The sequence below is a fragment of the Dendrobium catenatum genome, unplaced genomic scaffold (genome assembly GCF_001605985.2).
Source record: "Dendrobium catenatum unplaced genomic scaffold, ASM160598v2 fragScaff_scaffold_113, whole genome shotgun sequence".
NCBI classification, from domain to species: domain Eukaryota; kingdom Viridiplantae; phylum Streptophyta; class Magnoliopsida; order Asparagales; family Orchidaceae; genus Dendrobium; species Dendrobium catenatum.
Genome location: NW_021318575.1, coordinates 124,598 through 144,978, shown reverse-complemented (window position 1 = coordinate 144,978; position 20,381 = coordinate 124,598). Strand labels below are relative to the sequence as shown.

At 32.7% G+C, this 20,381-nt stretch overlaps 1 protein-coding gene across 2 annotated transcripts; it reads right to left on the bottom strand.

Moving 5' to 3' along the window:
* Positions 1–3,005: 3,005 nt before the first annotated feature.
* On the bottom strand, positions 3,006–18,766 carry LOC110104935 (homeobox protein knotted-1-like 3). Of its 2 annotated transcripts, none has more exons than XM_020834245.2 (6): positions 18,123–18,766; positions 17,817–17,931; positions 4,810–4,997; positions 4,560–4,691; positions 3,502–3,641; positions 3,006–3,437 (listed from the first exon to the last, which is right to left on the bottom strand). In XM_020834245.2, the coding sequence occupies exons 1-6, from the start codon at positions 18,444–18,446 to the stop codon at positions 3,434–3,436; spliced, it is 903 nt and encodes a 300-aa protein (XP_020689904.1). In that variant the 5' UTR covers positions 18,447–18,766; the 3' UTR covers positions 3,006–3,433. The 2 variants fall into 2 exon arrangements, with proteins under 2 accessions (XP_020689904.1, XP_020689903.1); XM_020834244.2 differs by having other exon boundaries at positions 17,817–17,937; positions 18,123–18,763.
* Positions 18,767–20,381: the final 1,615 nt, after the last annotated feature.

Sequence of the window (20,381 nt, the reverse complement as noted above, 5' to 3'; positions counted from 1 at the left end):
AACTATTTCTTAATTTTTGTTTAGCTACTAATGTAAATATCTATATTGGCATCAATTCTAAAAATTCAAGCAAAATTTTTTAAGAAATAAATTCCATTTTATTGTTCATATTTTTCACAATCAGTCGAGCTTTATACTTTTGAAGAGTTTCATCTAAGTTTTTATTTGGGATGGCTTTCTTACTGCTTCTTAAAGTAATTTTTTAATAAAAAATAAAAAAATTAATTTTTGTACTAGAAAAATGCTTTAAGAAATAATAAAAAAGCCGTCCCAAATAAAACCTAAATTATCTTCTTACAATCATCAATAAAAATGGTAAGTTATTTATAAACATTAAAAAATAATATCACCTTGGGACGACAAATATCAGCAAGAACAAGCATTAATGTATTATTTATTCTTCTTGACTTGCTAATGGGAAGGAACTCACGATGATCCTTTCCTTTTATACATGCTTCATGCATCCGGTCATCATTTTCAATCAATGGAATTTCTTTAGCCATTTTCATTTTACAAATAAGATGGATATACACAACAAATTATGAATATATTTTCACTATCATAATGTGAACATTATCTTAACCATCCTTACTTGCGGTTTAATGTTTTCAACAATTTCTTCAAATAATTTTTTTTGGGTGATATGGTTATTATACCTATTTATTAATGACCATATATCATCTTATTCATCATTGGCACTTGTTGCATCCTGAAATATTCACGGCGATAGAGAAATATAAAGTTTAACGTCTTAGCTTTGTATGAAGATCCAACACACAATCAGCTAAAAAGAGAGGGTGTATTATTTATAAGAGACACTAAGATTTTTATGTGAAAAATCCTAAAAAGGGATAAACGACAGGGTCCAACTCAGTTTGAATGAATTCATTAGTATTTGCAGTTGATTACAAATGAGCACCTTTATTGTTTGGAAGACCTTGGCTTGATGTAACAAATTTACTTCATATAGAATGCAATAAATGGTGGGAATTGGAAGAATTACTATTGACATGCTCGCTTGGTCGGAATGATCATAATCAGTAGGTGACAGAGGTCGGAAAGACCATAGTTGGGTGACAGTGATTGAAAGGACCGTAGTAAGAAGGTGACGGAGGTCAGAAAGACTGTTGTATGGCGACAGAACTTGGAAGGACCATAGTCGAAGGGCAACAGAGATCAGAAGGACCGTAGTCAGCGGGCGACTAAGGTCGGAAAGACCATTGTCTGGAGATGGAAGTCGGAAGGACCATAGTTGGCGAGTGACGAAGGTAGGAAAGACGTACCATTGTCTGGCGACAGAGGTCGGAATGATCGTTGTCTAGCAATGGAGCTTGGAAGGATCATAGTCGACAGACAATGGAGGTCAAAAAGACCTGTCTAGTGAAAGTCCAACAAAATATGAAAGTTAGATGGAAGTCTGGTATTAATTAGTAACCAGGCAGAAGTTTGGTGTCATTTGATGGACAATCGGAAATCCGGCGTCGGTCGGTGGACGGGCAAAAGTCTGACGTCAGTGGATGGCCGGGCAAAAGTCCAACTTCAGCTGGTGGCCAAGAGGAAGTTCAGCGTCAATCCAATGACGGTCGATGGCCGAGATGTAGACAAGAAGGAGCTTGGTGGCAATTTCTCTTCATCTCCTTTCTTGCTTTGGTACCCCTCCATCCCCCTCTCCATGAGGAATGAGTGTTCTATTTATAGTTTTCTGATCATGAAATAGAAAAAAGATCAATGGTAAGGTGGGAGTGCATGGCTAGCTAGTAAATAGGGAGAAGATCAAGGATAAGGTGGGAGTGGTTTAAATGAAGGCCGATGTTGATCCCCTTGATCATAGATTGTTTATTGGACATTTGAATGTCATAATGTTATCCGAATTTTGGAAATCTTAGGCTCGTTGGATTCGTCTCGTCGAGCCGCTCGATTTGACTATAAGCATGTCATGTTCGGAAATTGTTTGGTAATCCAAATTATGATTTGAACCTTCCGAATGTGGTTCGGGTCTTTGATTTGGACCCATTTGGGCTTGGATTGAGTCAAATTTGGTGATGTTGGATTCGTATCTTTGAGATGTTCAGTTCAACTATAAGTTTGCTGAAATCAGAGTTTATATGGTCCTAGCTTTAATTTTGAAAGTTACCCACTTTATTTTGCCTTGAAATTCGTGCCCGATCAAAATAATTTTTTGATGATATATCGCACTAAAGCAGAATAAAAATAATATGTTTATTCTCATCATGAAAATTGGTTCTTGTAACAGTTATAAATTTCTAATATGTACATACTCTTTGCAATGATAGATTAGTTCCTATTTTGATTATTCTTATTTATAAACTGCGTGATAATCCTTTAAAGAATGATTATTTTTCCACAATAGGAACCTTCCATAGAAGAAGACTTCTAATGCCATCATATTAATCTCTTCCTCGGAATCCACCACAACCATGTCCATTTTCACCTTGCTTTTCTTTTCCAGCAGCTTCTAGATCTTTCTTAAAATTCACCTTTGATTGAAATGGCTGCACCTTAAATTTTCTACAATCCTATTTAATCTCTGTTAACGAGCCTGCAAAAAACCCTTTAGTTCATTCATTGAACATTCAAATAAACATTTAGAATCTTCTATGACATCAACAATCTGAACATATTTAGTTGGAAAACCACTTAAAACTTTCTTAATGATTTTTTTATATGATAATTCCTCTCCATATGATCTAATTTGGCTCACAATTGAAATAATTATTGTGAGAAAATCTGAAATAAATTTTGAAAGTTTCATAAAGAAGGCATTAAAAATCATGATAAACAGTCTGTAACTTAACACATTATTTTAGATGTACCTCGATATTCTTTTTTAAGCAAATCTCAAAGTTCGATTGAAGTAGTAACAGTAAAAATTTTGAAAATGTCTCATAATCTGTTGCTTGTTGAATTAGAAAAAGAGCTTCCACCACCTAACGCACAGGAGAGAGATTTTGAGGTGCCAGGAGATGAGAAAATATGCGAGCAAATTTACACTGCAGATGAACAAAATTAGACAATCAAGAGATCAACCATTATACATGTCCACAAGATTACATCTCCAGAAATTGAGTTATCAACAACTAATTGTCTTCACTATAGTATTTACTACAGCACTTTGGCAAATCTTCATTGTTAGAAAAGCAAAAAAAAAAAAAGTCTGTGTATATATTTGTGGGTGGGGTTGAGCGATTATACTTTACATATCCAGCATTGTCAGCTTCCAGTTTTCTCTATGGACTTTATTTTATACAAGATTGTTCAAACTGATACTTAGTACTCCACCTTGTCACCTTCTTCTTTTGGGCAAAAACTTATCCTTTTCATTGCTACCAAAAATCTGTCATGTTTGAATCCCATCCACAACTACTAAGTAAATAACATGATATGATGATCATTTCCATGGCTTCCTTCTCAGTTACCTGTAAACAAAATCAATTGTGTCATTAACCAATGATCCATACTTTCTATATAGAGGAGAAATACCTTTTGCGTTTAGACTTCAAGCAGCTTGTTGCAGACTGGGCGTTATTGTGCCAATTTCGCTTCCTTTGATTGATAAACCAATTGTTGATCTGTTTGAGTTGCAGGCCAGTCTCTTCAACAAGTTTTGCTTTGTCATCTTCCTGCATGCCAAATCATCCATGTTAATAGCAGAGAAATGTAGGCACAATCTAGAAGGAGCCAGAACTATATATTCATAAATAAAACAGTACTCTGATATAAATTATTGTACACAAAAATATGTAAGATATTTTACCTTCTAATAAGCATTACTCTTTTAAAAATATTATTTTTGATAGCTTATGTTAGTAGAGAAAGCATTAAGTATTAATTAAAATGTAGTTAGTCCTCTTAATTGCTTACTAACAGAATAGCTAATCATTGATCCTTTTCCCCTCATCTTGTTCTTTTACTCCTCTCTCGCGACTCACGGGTCACGACCTCAAGTACGGCTTTCATTTTTCCTTTCGCTCATCTCTCGCCCCCAAACGAAGACCGTCCATGACAGATGTTTATGTCTTATGAGCTCTAAGGGTCATGTTATTTATATTCTTAATTTTGATCTTACAGCTCCTCTTGGTTCCGGTAATAAGAGGGCAAACGAAACTATTTTAATATATTCTAACCTTCCAAATAAGACGGCAAACATAACTATTTTAATTTAGCCCCCCGAACAAAATTTCTGGCTCCGCCATTACATAACTGTAGGCTAAATCAAATAATGCATACAAGGATACATTATTTGATTCGAACTCGAGCTAGCTTGACTCGATGTCTTAGCTCAGTTAATGCTTAGTTCAGGTGAGATCTAAGTACTCATCAGTCAGCTCCATGATTTAAATCAAAATAAAAGTAAATCAGATTTTCAATGGAATTTCCATCTTAGAGTTCAAGTCAGCATCTTTTGTTCTGTATTTCTTATTTCTTCAGTGACAATGCAATGCTTTTAAGTTGTCTCCTCTTAACACTTCAGACCCAAAAGTACCATATTTATTAAAATCTAATCTATGATTAGAACTGTAAAAATAGACAAATCATACTGTTGGGTACGGCCATTTGGAATGCTGCTGCCACCATTGCTTGAGCACAGAAGTGGTGTCACCTGGAAGTTTTCCTGCCCTTCTCTTCCTCAGAATCTCCTCTCTTACATCTTCAATTCTCGACCTAAAACCCTGAAAGAAGACCATAAAAATAAAAATAAAACAGAAGAGTGCCAGTCATAATTCATAAAATTACACATTACAACCATTAAATTAGATTTGTAATGCAGATGCGAAATAGTAACAAAACCTGCTTCAGCTCAAGCTTGAGCTCTTGCCTCACTCTCTCCATTAAAGATCGCTCTGTTTCGCTAGGTAGAAGTGGGCCGAAGCCCATCAGATCATGTCCGTCCATGGCAGGATCAAGAGAGCAATCAAGTTGGAGATCATCTTCGTCATCTGACATGGTTGCTCCGGTTCCTTCATCCAGGGTTATTCCTGCAAATTTTTTTGGTTACTTGCAGGAAATGCCCAAACAAAATTTTTTAGAGCAGCTACCAATATGATTTTTGAAAAGAGAGCTTTACTTATATGTATGATTATATTCTGTACCAATGGTATGATTCGTTGAATTATGGTTCAAATGATATTTGCCTATATAATTATACTTCATAGGGTCATTTGGTATCCATTTTATGAACAGTATTTGCTAGTTTTTTTCTTGATTTAATGTACTGTTTTATGCTTCTTTTTTCTTATAATCATAGGAACCTTGTATTTATTTAGGCATCAATCATTTGAGTGTCTTGAACTCTAAGCAAAAGATGAAAATGATAAATGACTAAATGCACTTCCATCATCCTTATTCATCCTTTTTACGGGTGTAAAAAATGACTTGATCCACCAACCCAGCCTAAACCCGATTTGAAAAATTCGGATTTGGATTGACTTGTTTAATAAATGAGTTCGATTCGGGTTTCGAATTCTGACCTGTTTTTAAAAGGGTCGGATTCTGGTTGACCTGTTAACCCAATTTTGATCCAAATTGACAAGTTTAATTTTTGTTTTCCTTAATTTTTTTTTATTTGTTGGTATGTTTGTTTTATTTTTTTTATTAATTAGTTTAAAATCTATTGTTTAAAAGTTATAATTTTTTAAAAATAAAATTGGGTTATCAAGTCACATTTGGGTCATTCGGGTTGCTAGTGGGTTAGGTCCGGGTCCACATTTTTGACATATTGATTAAACGAGTTGGGTTCAGGTTGACATGATTCAATTAAGATCAATTTCAAGTTGGACCTAAATTCAATAACCTGTTTTGACTCCCCTAATCCCCAATTCACTTTATCAATCATATGGAGCACAAATACACCAAAAAAAAAAAAAAAAAAAAAAAAAAAAAAAAAAGAAAAGAAAGGAAAAAACCTCTATGAAGGTTGATATGAGTAAAAAAACTAGGTATCTAGAAGTTCTAACATAATTATATGCGCATGGGAGCACCATGCTTACATGGATATTGTAGGTGATTTAAATATAGAAGGAATAGCGATGAAACATGGAGTTCTATATTATGTTTATAGAACCAACTTTTATGGATGATAATGAGAATAAACATGGCATATAAAATATAAGCTGAACAAACAACTTTGTGATGTATATCAATTATTTTAAAATCATGTATACAAAATCTCTTGTAAATTGTACAAATTGCTTATATTTATACTAAAATAATGATTATATGTTTAACTAAGTGAATAATATGTAATATGAGTAAATTCATGCTTTGAAGAAGTTTTGGCTTTTGAGGAGGAATTGTTATAGAGTAATATAGATATGTAATACTGAAATCAGTGCATATTTAGACTTCTAATGAGAATTTGCTCAGAAGTTTTTTACTATTTTCCCTAAGTATAATTCCTTCTCATTATTTTCTATCATCTTACGTGACAATTAATTTCTCACATTCACATCTTTGGTACAATTTATGGAAAGATAAACTTTAACTCATAAGAAAATGAGAAATGGATGATGATAACCACAAAGAAATGATGCTCAGTATAGATCAAAATTTGGTATTGTCCCTTATTGGTATGCCATCAATAATAACACCTTTGTTTCTTAAGAGAAATTACTATCATTAAGGTAATCAATGCTATCTGAATTCCCAACCTTCTTGCAATTAATTCATTCACCTTAGTCTTCTCATAAAGATAAGGTAATTATAACTGATAATATTCTATCACATATTCCACACCCACTCATATCAAAGTTAATTGCATAATTCTACATTCAACTCTACAAATTTAGAGGAGATTATCCCACTAAACTTCAATGTTCCTCAACTTGAAAAATATAAAGCAAGCATTGATCCTACTTATCAAACGAATAGCTTCGATAATAAGCTTTAATTATATAACATCTTTGATGTTATAAAGTGCATAATTTTTACAACTGCCTTTATAAAACCAATGCAAAGGTAATTCAATATAGTTTACCTTTCTAGGGTAATATTTACTTTAAGGTTTGTTTTATTAATTTCTAGTCCATTTTTCTATGTTAAAAATAATTATTGAAGACCTCTCAATCACTCATTTGCTTTATGGATTCAAAAGCAATCCCATATAAAATAACAATAAAGAAAAGTTCATCGAAAAGACATCTTCCATCTTGGGATTGAGGATTAGAGCCTTCAAGTTTAGGGTACCCAATAATCCTCTATAGAGAATGTAGATATGAAGAAACTATTAAGGAAATCTACCAAGTATGTCAATAGTAAATAGTTTATGATCATGTGTATGTTACAAAAGATTTTGCTTGGAGACTTTTTGGAGGTTAATAGGGTCATTCTAGTATTCTTTATGGAGCAACAGATAAAACATCAAGAAAAGCTAACCTTAAGTGACTTTAGTCAAGCGAGGTCTAAACTATATCAACTTCTCACTCAACAAAACTGTAGAGGTAGTGCCCCTAACCTTCTCAAATGTTAATTGAATACCAACTTGCAACCTTGTAATTATGTTACCATTATCATTTATCATTGCCAATTTTCTTATTAGTAATATTTTGTTCAATACATGGATAAGTGTTAAAATTATTTTTTAAGTATATTTTCTATCAGATAAATCTTGTGAATCTTCTCAGTTGACACCTATTATACTCAATAATCTCTCTTGTGAGTGTAATAAGATTGTAGGAAAAATTATGCTTCATTTTATTTGGGATAAGAGTGAATATCAAAACATTAACATGGAAAACTTCATAATAGTCAATGGTGATGGTTCGGAATTGTCTGATGATAATTCTGTTTCTTTTGTTGATAGTGGTGAGGAAGCCTTGGCTGCTGTTGGAGAGGAAGGTATTGTGATGCCTCTAGTGGATGTGCCTATTTCTATCATTTCAAATACTAATATATTAGCCCATGTTGCTAGAGATGTTAGGTGACAATGTGATTGGTTACATGATGACATGGCAATTGATAGTGGGAGGACTCTATTGATAACACCTTAGATACGGGCTCGCTCGATAATTTTGTCAGGCAACATAAACGGAATTCCAAGAATAAATGATTTTCTTCTTTTTGGAAGTTATGGGATGTGCTAATTGGTTTTTTTCTATTTATGTTGCTTTCGTTGCGATGCTGGATTCGATTTGAAATGGACGATGAGGTAGCAGCTTTGCTGCATGCGCCTTGGTTGGCCAGGGTTGTTTAGCATGGATGGCCCTTTGGTTCGGATGTATTGTTTGTTCTCCATGGATGGCCCCTCCCTGGCAACTTGGTGTTGGTCCGAGTATGATATTCTTCCAATTTTGTCTTTCCTATTCTCAGTTTGCTTTGCTACTACTGTTTTTTTTTTATCATTAATTGTAATTCTATTGATGTGGTCCTTCTTGAGGTCTTGTGCTGTATCTTTCTATATTAATAGATTTTTTTTTTTAAAAAATTTGGTTAAAAAAATGCATCATTACCTATAATATAATACTAATTATCCACTCATAAAAAGAATCAAGCCAGTCATCTCCACCAACAATGGGGTTGTATAATTCTTGGTGAGAAGCAAAGTATATATATCTATTTAAAATAAGTTATTGCAATCCTATTCATGCTACTTCAAGATGGCAATGTCAAGAATGAGGTGCTACAAAACAAGATCTAGTTGGGAGCTCGATTCTAAGGCCTCCGATATCATAATAAAATCATTGTGATATATATAAACAAAACTCCCATTTGTGCATCAATTCTTTCTTCAACTTAGAGTATTGAAATTAAACCCACAACCATCCAATTGAATTTTAAAATATTTTATTAGATTACAACTGAAATGCTAGGCATAATAGAAATATCTGCTACCCCACTAACTTAACATCAAGAAGCTGCCTAAACCAATTAAGCAAAATATTACAAATACCATAGGAAAACTTATTTGTTATGAGGTATAAGAGCTAAAAAGTGATTGACTTCATATACTAGGCTTTGTCCTAAGGGTAAGTTATAACTTCCAAAAATAAATGCTTAAATTGAATCTATTATTGGCTCCCGTCATGAGAATTTTGGATTCCTTCTCAATTAGTCATTAGATCTAAACACATGCCATTGACTACAAGAAGAAAACATTCAGGATTGATAATTGATTATAATGCTACAACATCATATCATTCAAAGTGAATAATATTGATACCATTTACTACAAAATGATGGACATCATCTTTAAAGATTAAAGGGATCGTAACATAAAAGTACAAGTTAATCTACTAATCAAAAGCAAGGCATCGACCCACCATATTCTCTGTCTCTATGAAAGATTATCCAAGCTTAGGAAAGCTAATATGAGCCTAAGTATTTCGTACTATGCCTTTAGAGTACGATTCATGAAGTTTCTAGGATTCTTGCTCATAGTTGAAGGCTTCAATAAAAATCTCAATGGTTAAGGCCATCTTAGTTATCACCTTTGAGAATCATCAAAGAACTCCAATGATTTACTAAGTAGGTTATTGGTCTCAATTAATTCATATTAAACTCCAACAAAAACTTCTCTCCTTTCTTTATGATTCAATGGAGCTCAAAGGACTTTAACAAGAATAACACTACAAGAATGTTACAGATTTGCAAAGGACTTTACGATGGATTATTTTTTTTATCAAAAATGACAATGAATTTGCGATGAATTTTTTGCGACAGATTTGCGGCGGAGTTTGCCATCGCAAATCCACCGTAAGCTGAGTTATAATATAAACAAAAAAAGCTTTCAACTATGAGGAGCATGTGGAGAAGGGGGTTGGTTTGCAAGAGGAGCATGTTCAAATCCCGGGGCAGGTCATGCGGCGCAAGCAGTCTGGTCAAGCGGGAGCGGTTAGCCGGTCAAGTGCGGGTAGCGCGGTTACCTGGGAGTGGGTGTTCAGTCAGGCTCTGACAGCCGGTTAGGAGGGCGATTTGGCTCGGGCAGCGGGTAGCCATTTTAGGTTCGAATTTCTAGTTTTTATTTATTTTTTTTTAAATTCCGCCGCGGTGGATTTTTTTTCTATCGCAAATGATTTTGCAACGCAATTTTTTACGACTGAAAGAAATCCGTCACAAATTTGATTTTACGAAAATGTTCCCTTATTTTGTGACGGATTTTTTCGCCGCAAAAGGGTTATTTTCCTATAGTGTGTAACCAAGCTCACAATCATTTGAAAGAACTACTCTCCTTGCTACTTTTCATTTATGTAATTCACTTTATTCATAGTAGAGAAGATGAAAGAAAATAATTCCTAATCTTTATATTAATAAAATCCTTTATGGGGATAAACTAAGATGCTCGGTTATGAAGAAACCATCCTAGGCAACAATCATCCCCATTCTTCAACTCCATTCTTTCATTCAAGCTCATTTAATTCAATCTGCCATTAGAAAACCTCTAGATAATATATTGTCAAAGCTAGTTAACTTAGGCTATCTTAAACTATAAATTAAATTAGACAAATTTTAGATTTCTTATATTCCAAGGATCATTATTAAAGTGCAATCACTAGCTAATTTTAAATAAGACTTCACATTTAAAATGAGTTTGTTCTGTTCTATTGGCTGGTGCGACGGGATTTTTTGAAGAACCCATATGGGATCATTCTTTCTCAGGTTTTGAAAACTCGCTCCCAAGTTATACATAATCAAGCAAAGTATATACATAAATATATATACTTGCTAGCTTCTAATTTGCTCTATCTCAAGGGTTAAATATCACACAATTTTCTCTAACTCCAAACTTATTATAAATTAACTTAATGATAAATAAGAAGAATGATCCAATAATACAAACATATCTTCACAAAGTAAAAGCTAAAATAAACAAGTTCAAATACATTTGCCTTAATCATACCCTCAAGCAAATAATCAATTCAATAATTATTACCAAAGAGTTGCAACTCTTATGGGTAACATGAAGTAGATTTTTTTGCTTGAGAATTCAAGAAGTTAAAGCACAAGTTAAGGCCACTAATAGTTGGGTTGACCTAGTTGTTAAATAATTTATATTTCTCAAATTTTGAATTCTAGTAAATACACAAGAAGATTTACAATCATGGCCCCTTGAAATGCTCATTGATGATGAGTTACTTAAAAAGATCAACTACTTTGAATAATATTTATTATGTATATGAGACCAAAATAATCATCATCCTTAAGGAGATTCATTTGGGAGAGTATGTAACAACCATTTGACTTGGAGGGAAGACTGTAGTAAATTAAATATTTAGATAAGGCTTTCACTATTTTTGTAGAAATTAAGCGAGGTGTTCTCAAAGAAATGAATTTAGTATCAAAAGTTTACTCCCATACTACTTTAACTTTCTTACATTTAACCTATCTCAAGCTCATACTACTTATCATTAGGATATTCTTATATTTTTCATTTATGATAACGATCCTAAAAATTTTAATTAAAAGTGAAAGAAATGTACTAGAGCTGAAGCATTCTCCTTAATTTTATTTTGGTGCACCACCCTAAGAAGAATGAATAAGTCAAAGTTGTGAACAAGCATATCATAAACCTTCTTTTAAAAAAAAGTTAAAGGTGCCAAAGATAAGCGAGTTGAGATGTCACTATATCTTTTTTGAGAACCTTCAAACTATGTCATCTTTGGCAACTGGTCAAACTCCCTTCATTCTCTCTTATGGATTTGAATAACCTTTAACATTTATGGAGTCAAATGATTATTGCTATTATTTATTTGGAAGAGGAAGAAATCAACAAGTGGAGAAATTTTAATGAATGCATGTTACAAACTTTTTTAAAAGTGCTAGAAGAGTTGTGGCTTGAAGCATCACACTGAGGAGAAAAAGGGGAAAAACGGCAAGTAGCATGATATTATGATGCTAATGTTAGTAAGAAGTGCATCCACTCTTGAGATTTTACTCTTCATAAGATTGATAAAGAAGATCATCAATACATACATAAAAAAACTCAAATCCACTTAGAAAATATATTACACTATAAATGAACAACTCGGGTCTGACTCTTACATACTCTAAACTTATACTAAAAAAGAAATATCACAAACTTCGAACAATGGTGATTATCAATGAAAGAAAATGGGAATATATCTTTAAAAAATTTTGACAAAATTGTAAATTTTATAACAATTAAAGGGAAAAAATGTCTTTTGAATCAAACAATGTGACATTGCTCCTTCTAAGTGACTTTAATAAGTCATGTAGTCCACACTTGGCAACACAATCTTCTTAACACTTGATTTAAAACATGAATTTCATCCAATAAAAAAATTAGATGAATCAATAATAATCAACACTCATTAGTTATTAAAACTCGTGATTTATTAATTTAGCTATTAAAACTCATTCTTTATTAATTACCAATGAAGACAAATCATTGATGGATTTCATGTTCATTAGTTCCTAGACTAGATATTGGAATATAGGAATCACACCTAAATTCTAAACATTAACTTAAGTATATGTTGTAATATATTTAGTATGATGTTCACCATTATAATACGTATGGGAAGATTTCAACTCATAGTGCTTCATATGGAACGCATGCAGAGAGTGACATGAAAGTGAGCAAAATTCTACCTCATGGATTCATAATCAAGTGGTTGAGAAACCAAAACATTTATATTGATGTGTAGCATTACTATCTTCCCGTAAAGAGAACTCACACTCGCCACAACAATCTAATTCAACTCAATTTATTATATTTAAATAAGAATTTGACTCTTAATAGAACACAATGAAGAAAAATGATTTATGTAGCTAGGGCTGCAACGTGCACCCGCTTCTCCCGTGCACCCCGCTGGTCCCGTGTCGGGTCGGGTCAACCCGGCAAGCCGACGAGTCGGGTCCGGGTTCGAATTTTCGACCCGTTTATCTACCTGGGTCGGATTAGCTAGGGTTGACCCGTTTGCACTCGGGTCAGTTCACGGGTCAGTTCAGGTTCGACCTGAACCCGACCCATGACCCAAAATTGACACCCTACATGTAGCTGACCCCATGTATTGTTGTTGTAGTTGTTGTCTCTTTAATTGCTCGCCACCATCAACGATCATTCTACTTGGCCAAAATATCTCTTAAAATCACCAAATATTCCATGATAAGATGATTCCAATTTTAACTTATCAACTAACCATTGAAGTAGAAGCCAACTTTGACTTGCACATGAACCACTCTCTTAATTATGAACATCCATTATGATTGTCAAAGTCACGCTATACCCATAGTAATGACCTAAGCCTTATTGATGTTTATCAACATTGACTTCTTACTTGTTTAATGTCTTTTTAGAAACAACCTTAATTATCTTGATATCCTTCAAGGTCAACTTCTCAATGAATTTAGCCTAATTGGAGGGTTTATTTGATGTGACTTCCTTTTAGTTGAAATTTTCCTAATGGGCCATCAGTTTGGTACGTGATAGAGCTTTCCCTTGAGCACCTTCTTATGATCATTCAATATTTATATATTTCATTGAACATTTGAACTTAGCAGCAACTTCAATAGCTTTGATAGCTTTGCATAATGATGCCTCACAAAACCTCTTTTAAATAACCTTAGAAATATGCTAACTCTAAAGACATTCTAACCTCCTCAACTTATTAAAACACTGAAGATCAACAATCATAGTTTAGAGCTTTTAACATTGTAAATGAAGAATAATTAAATAGTTCTTATGTCTAACCTTATAATTGATATTTTTAAGTTTTTGAATAATGATAAATTAATTGTCAAGTGTCATATATATAATTACCTTAATTTAAGAAATTAAAAAATTATCAAATTGTACCAAAACCTTCCATATGTAATAATTCACTCATGTCAAAGTAGATTATGTAAAATTATTCTCAAATTCTTTTTAATTTCTTATGAAGTGCAATAAAATTTTGAAGCTAATGCACACCTAAAATAGCTTGGGTCCGAATGTTCAGGTTAGTTGATAAGCCTACACTAAATTCTACAATTTGTAATTTTTAACCAACTTAACTAACTCATAACTTGATAAACTTAGAAATCAGATATGGACTTGAGTAATCTATTATTATTCATATACAAAGAAAAATAAGTTCTAGCCAACACTTAATGCTTCATTAATATTAAACTAGCTAGAATCCTCACTTATCAAGTATACTCTCACACTAAGTAGGGGTTCCTGATAAGTCTTGTTTAGGGATCTTACTAGATAATTACTTTAGAGGTATCCACCCTTCTTGCAATACTCAATCAAAATTACTACCTAACAGGTAACTACCAGCCTAACACGCCTTTTATAAGAATATGTAGTACTATATAATTTATGTACTCTTTAGTTTTTTTAGTCCATCGCATGCTATTGACTCGAGTAATCTTTAATTTTTTTAGTATCTTCATCTCCTAAGACTCGTGGGACTCGATTAAAGGAGGATATGAGGAACTAGATGATCAAGAAACATTGATGGCATGCCAACAAGCAAAGTAAGAGGAGTTCAAGGATAACCAAAAGACTAATGAAAAGGTATTGTTATTCATCCAACAAGAGGTCTTTCTAATTAAGAATGCATGGGAAATTCTTAAAAGAGAGATTTAAGTAATTGAAAAGTTTCTCTCAATCAGGTTACAATTCTTGTGACTTCATTTTGATCATTTATATATGAAAGAGTTGGAGCATTAAAAATTTCTTCATTGAAGCTATTGGAATTATTAATCAAATTAGAAGCTATGGAGATATAATTCAAGAAAAGAGAATTATTGAAAAAAAAATTAAGAAGCTTGTATGTTAGATTGATCACATCATTGTTATAATCAAAAAGTTGAAGGATTTATCCAGTACTCTCACTTTGTATGGACTAAGTGGGCTTTCTTGAGGTGCATGAACAAAGGATAAGCAAATTCTTTGCTTTAACTTTTGAGCAAGTATTTTAGTTTAAGCTTGCATTTGGAGAAAAATAATCACCAATTTCACAACATGAAGGGAACCAAAGAAAAAGTAAGAGGAAAATAGCCATATAATAACTTTCAAGGTAAAGGCAAAGGCCAAAAAGAAAATTTCTATCAAAGAAATGATAATCCTAATCCTAATCTATATTTTATTTGCAAAAAATGAAAGCCTTTGTTTAAAGATATTATAGAAATAGATGACGGACGGATTGCAAAATTCCTAATCACACTAAAAGAGATTGTTGGAATGAGAGAGAGAGAGAGAGAGAGAGAGAGAGAGAGAGAGAGAGAGAATCAAGTAAAATTTGCAATGGATTATATTATATGAGCACACATCAAGAATTATATATATATATATATATGGTGGTTGCGATTCTTATATCAAAAGTGATCTATAACTCTTAAGCTTGACCAAAGTTTTCTCTTCTCAAGTCAATCTGGGTGATAAAAATATACATGAAAGCTTTTTTCGGATAGCTTTCTAAGAATTTTTTAAATAAGCTTTCTAGTGCAAAAATTTGAATTCAAAAAATTTTCTAAAATTTTTGTACTAGAAAATTACTTTAGAAAGCAGTCAAAAGATTGTCCCACATGAAGTTGAAGTCAACGATAAAGGTTCGTTATAGTTTACATAAATGGAGGTATGAAAAGACGTTTGTTATGTTCTCTTTGTATCATGTTGAATTCAAAACTTGTTAACAATGTTTCAATTGTTAAAATATGGCTATCTAATTATTTTTCATGACGATGAATGCAAAATCTAGGACAAAGATAAGAAAACTTCTATCATAAAAGTGAAAATGACTAAAAAATAAAGTCATTCCATTTGTTATGCCAACTGAGTATTCTTTAGTTTCTCAAAACAGAAGTATTTTAGATGTGATAATATTAATTATAAAATGCCTTCACTCTTCACCATTAATCTTAAATTCAATAATTTAATTGAAAACTAAATTGATAAACAATAATTTTTTTTAGGGCTGATTAGGGTGGTGAGTTCATCTATACTTAATTCATTTATTGTAAAGAGCAAGGCTTAAGAAAAAGAACTTATCATACAACATATGCTACAATAAAAAGGAATTTCATCACATTGGGTGGAATTTCTTATAATCACCCAAGAAAAAAAAGATAGATCTAAGATATTGGGAAAGCTATTTGAGGTGGATCATCGTTCATTCAAATTTAGCTCAATATATTAGTAGAAGGATATCAGCTGGCCCACAATTTTAAGATGATGGATAAGACTCATTAATACATAAGAGTTTCTACTTTTGCTTTAGATTTTATTTTGAGACAACTTTTTTATTGCTGTCTAAAGTAAATTTTTAGTAAAAATTTTTAGTTTATTTTTTTAAAATAAAAAACACTTAAGAAAATAGTAAGAAAATTATCTTAAATAAAATCTTAATTATGAATGCCAACATCAATTGCTTCTAATTATAATTATAAGTGAAATATAACCACTTCTAATTTCTCGGTGCATTGATTGCAGGTACAATGCAAGCTAATTAATTCCAACGTGCAATATTAAATATCCAATGAGATATATAGTTTCTTTTTTATTTTGTGTTGTATTTATGCTATTAATCTATATTATTTTGTATAATTGTATTAATAATTAACCCAACATCAAAAGAAACTAATACTAAGCAATATACTAAATGAATAGATTCAACCTACAAAGAAATTAAAATTTAGCTTATCCAATAAATCCTCTTAACGAAAAGATCCAATGTAAAACTCAAAAGCTACGTACAATTAATCTAGCTTCTCATCTTGGATTTCGCTTAAGACAGCCTTAACAAGCTGCGATTAAGCAAAACTTTATACTCATTCACGTATCAAAGAACTGTTGTTTCATGCAAATGAACAAGATTAAACAATCATTCCCTCTTAATTAATTGATCTGAAGCTCCTAATTAACGATTAATTGATGGTTAAATATTTATTCTCTTACTTTAAACGAGGGAGGCTTCATATCATACACAACTGCCTCTTGATAGCAGCAGCATAACTAAATACAAGGAATTAATAATTAAGTATTCAACCACCGGTTGTTGGATTGATAGGATCATTAGGTTTATATACCTAATTAAGTAATCGGATATTGAAAAATAACGCTCAGATTTCCTGAACCAATTTTAAATGAAAGTGTTAGCTCAAGGTGTCCTAATCAAGGAGAATATGAACATCATAAAATAGGCTATAATTACACATATTTTTATATATTATATTAATCTAAAAACAATATATATCAAATGATGAGATTATCCTCTCTTTGGATATCTTGAGCTAACTTTTTTTCTTCATGATGCATGGATATATATGGGTCTACTTCCTAAGTTTTGCGAAGGTATGTAAGAATGCAATGCACTCTTTCATTCACTCTCGTGTTACTATTTCAAAGAGAAAACATGCGAGGAAAGAGAAAGGATGATCCATGAGGAAGGACGAGCCACCTATATATATACATACGAATTTCACTCGTGTTATCTTGGTCTCTCTCTCTCTCTCTCTCTCTCTCTCTCTCTCTCTCTTATATAAATATAATAAAGTAGAATTAAACAATTAAATCCACCTACAAAACTCCATATTGCTATCCCGTCGGTTGCTATATTACCATGCAAGAGTGACAGAAGAAACATGACAATGCGTTCTTTTGTCGCCAATTCCACCCACCTAACTTAACCAACATCCCCGTCGGGTCCCCTCAATGCTCTAAACCATATGGTAAGGCAAGGGAGATGAAAAAAAAATAAAGGAAATTAACCTAATGTTAATTTACTTAACACCATTTATAATTTCATATAGGGATAATTAGCTCAGCATCACACCATGTATAAGAGATTATCGATCGATCTAAATCAAAATAGCTCAAAAAAATAATGAAATAATATGAGGAAATGATTCAGTACCAGTGAGCTCATGAAGGGATTGCTCGATCTCGCGGCAAGCCATGACAGCCTCCACTGCGTGTACTCTGACGTGCTGCTGTAGCTGCTCCTTGAACGAGCACAATAATAGCGAATACTGCATCTTCATCAATATATGTATACAGTAGAATTAATTTGCATGAATTAAGGAAGAAATTATATGCGTGAATTGATGAAGAGGAAGGAATAGGATATATAAATTCTAAAAAAATTAAGAACTTTTTTGGATTTAAATAGTATGTATCGAAATCTGAATGTGTGGAGAGTGATAATGAAGAGAATACTAACGAGGAAATTGTCGAGGTCGAGTTTTTCCTGCGGGGAAAGAAGGGGGCGGTGGAGGGAGGCGTAGGAGCGGAGAAGGTGGTGGGATTGGGAGAGTTGGGCGTCGATGAGGGGTAGATGGTCGATGGGGGTGGCGACGCGAAGGCAGCCGACGTGGGCTGAGAGAAGCTGTTCTAAGAACGGGTGTACTGAAATCTCAGCTTTGAGAAGACGGCGGTGCTCCTCCTCTGCGGCGGCTGAAGGCGGTACGGAGGAGGAGCACTCACCTACTGCTGCTGCTGTGGAGATATGCATACCCAGGTCTTGGTGGGGGTCTCCCTGCATCATCTTGGATGAAGGGAGATTTGGAGATCGACCAGTTGCTATTGAAATATATGGTGATGGAGATAGAGGGCCACGGCAGGGGTCTTCTTTATGCGGTGGTTGTGAGAGGAAGATAAAGAGAAAGAGAGAGAGAGAGTGAGAGAGAGAGAGATGTTGGTCTCAGGAACCTTTTTAGAAGGGTCCCTTCCTTCCCTGCCCAGAAGAAAAGGAGAGAGAGAGAGAGAGAGAGAGAGAGAGAGAGGCAATTGGGATAACGAGGAGGAAGATTGTTGCAAGGAGTAGAAATGAAGAGCACATGTGAAAGAAGGAAGGTGGGCGATGGTAATCGAAATTCGTTTAAAAAGGAACCTACAGAATCGTCATGATGGAGTTTCCTTTTTCTTTTTTGGTTTTATTATGATTGTTTTTTTTTTTTCTCTTTAATGAGAAGAGATAAAACTGAATGGACAGAGTTAGAGAGAGCGCGCGCGAAGGGGTGGGGAGGAAAATAGTGAGAAAAAACCGGTTGAGGATATTGAGGAGTGATTTTGGAGTAAAAATCTTATAGGCTCTGTTTTATTTGAAAGAATTTGAGAGAAAGCTAAGACTTTTATATAATTATATCACACTTTTATTAATGAGCAAACTAAATTATTTAGAAATTGAGAATAATTTATTTTTATTTGAATATTCTTTATCCACATCACAATGAAAATGGGAAAGAGAAAAAAATGTAATTAGTATATCTCATATATATCTTATTTATTAAAAAAATTCAAAATTTTATAAATAAATAAGAAATTAAGAGACTATACTTCGGCTTTATTTGGAAAGACTTTCTTACTACTTAAAAGAAGCTATTTTAGCTAAAAAATTTATTTATTTACTAAAAAATTATTTTAAATAATAAAAAAGCTGTTTCAAATGAAACATTAGTTTCTCCTTAGCCAAATTAGTAGGTTAAAGTAATTTTGAATTACAAACTTTTTTTATTATAATTTTTGTTTTCAATTTTTTTCAAAAAAAAAGAAAAAAAAAGAGAGATAAGGAATTCATTTCTGTAAGGAATACCCGATTAAATCTTACTTTAGGATTGTTGAAATTAGTGACTTTTTTTCTCATGGATTTTATTCTAAAGTAAAATCTATGGTGGTTGGTCTTGCTTATTGGAATTTAAGTAAATTTTTTTATAGGATCGTTTTTTCAAAGAGCTATTTTAAATTACTTTTGAGTTACAATAATGTACATGTATTTGTTAGTTCTAAGCTCACTTCTTTCAAACAAAATTTGCATTGATTTTTTGCTTGGGCTACAATAAATTCTAATTATATCCACTATCACATTAATTTTTGTTGATTTTATATTTGTATACTTGTATATATATCTTCTGATATTCAATAGGTAATTTGTTGGTCATAACAAATGAACTCATATCTTATGGACCCACAAGATAAGAGAGTAAATAAATGACCTGATATGCTAACTCGACTCAAATCCAACCCAAAAGAATTCGGGTTCAGTTTGACCCGTTTAAATAACAGGTTTAGTTCAGGTTATGCATTTTTACCCGTTTATTAAATAGGTTGGATTTGAGTTGATTCAAAAATGACACATTTGATAATTTTTTTCTTAAATTCTTTTATTTATTGATATAAAATTCTTATTTTTAATCAATTAATTAAAATTGATTATTAGGTAAAGTTTGGGTTATTAGAGTGCCAAGTTCGATGACTTATATTTATTAAATAGGTTGATTCTGAATTCTACCCATTGATCTGTTTTGACCCATCTGTCATAAGAAAACTCGCCCAAAGACTACAAGACCCAACTTGACAGAGCACTCAGGATGACGGATCTAACATCGAGAGGGCCCACACGGACTTTATGGGTTAAGTCTTTGCTAGTTGGAAATGTAGTGAGCAGTGATTCTTTAATTTAATGAGAAATGTTTGTCTTTAT

Coding starts and splice junctions, on each gene's coding strand:
- LOC110104935 (XM_020834244.2), bottom strand. CDS start 18,446: ATGATGCAGGGAGACCCCCACCAAGACCTGGGTATGCATATCTCCACA. Junction 17,938..18,122: donor TCGACCTCGACAATTTCCTC/GTTAGTATTCTC, acceptor ATATTGATGAAG/ATGCAGTATTCGCTATTATT. Junction 4,692..4,809: donor TCAAGCTTGAGCTGAAGCAG/GTTTTGTTACTA, acceptor GTCTTCTTTCAG/GGTTTTAGGTCGAGAATTGA.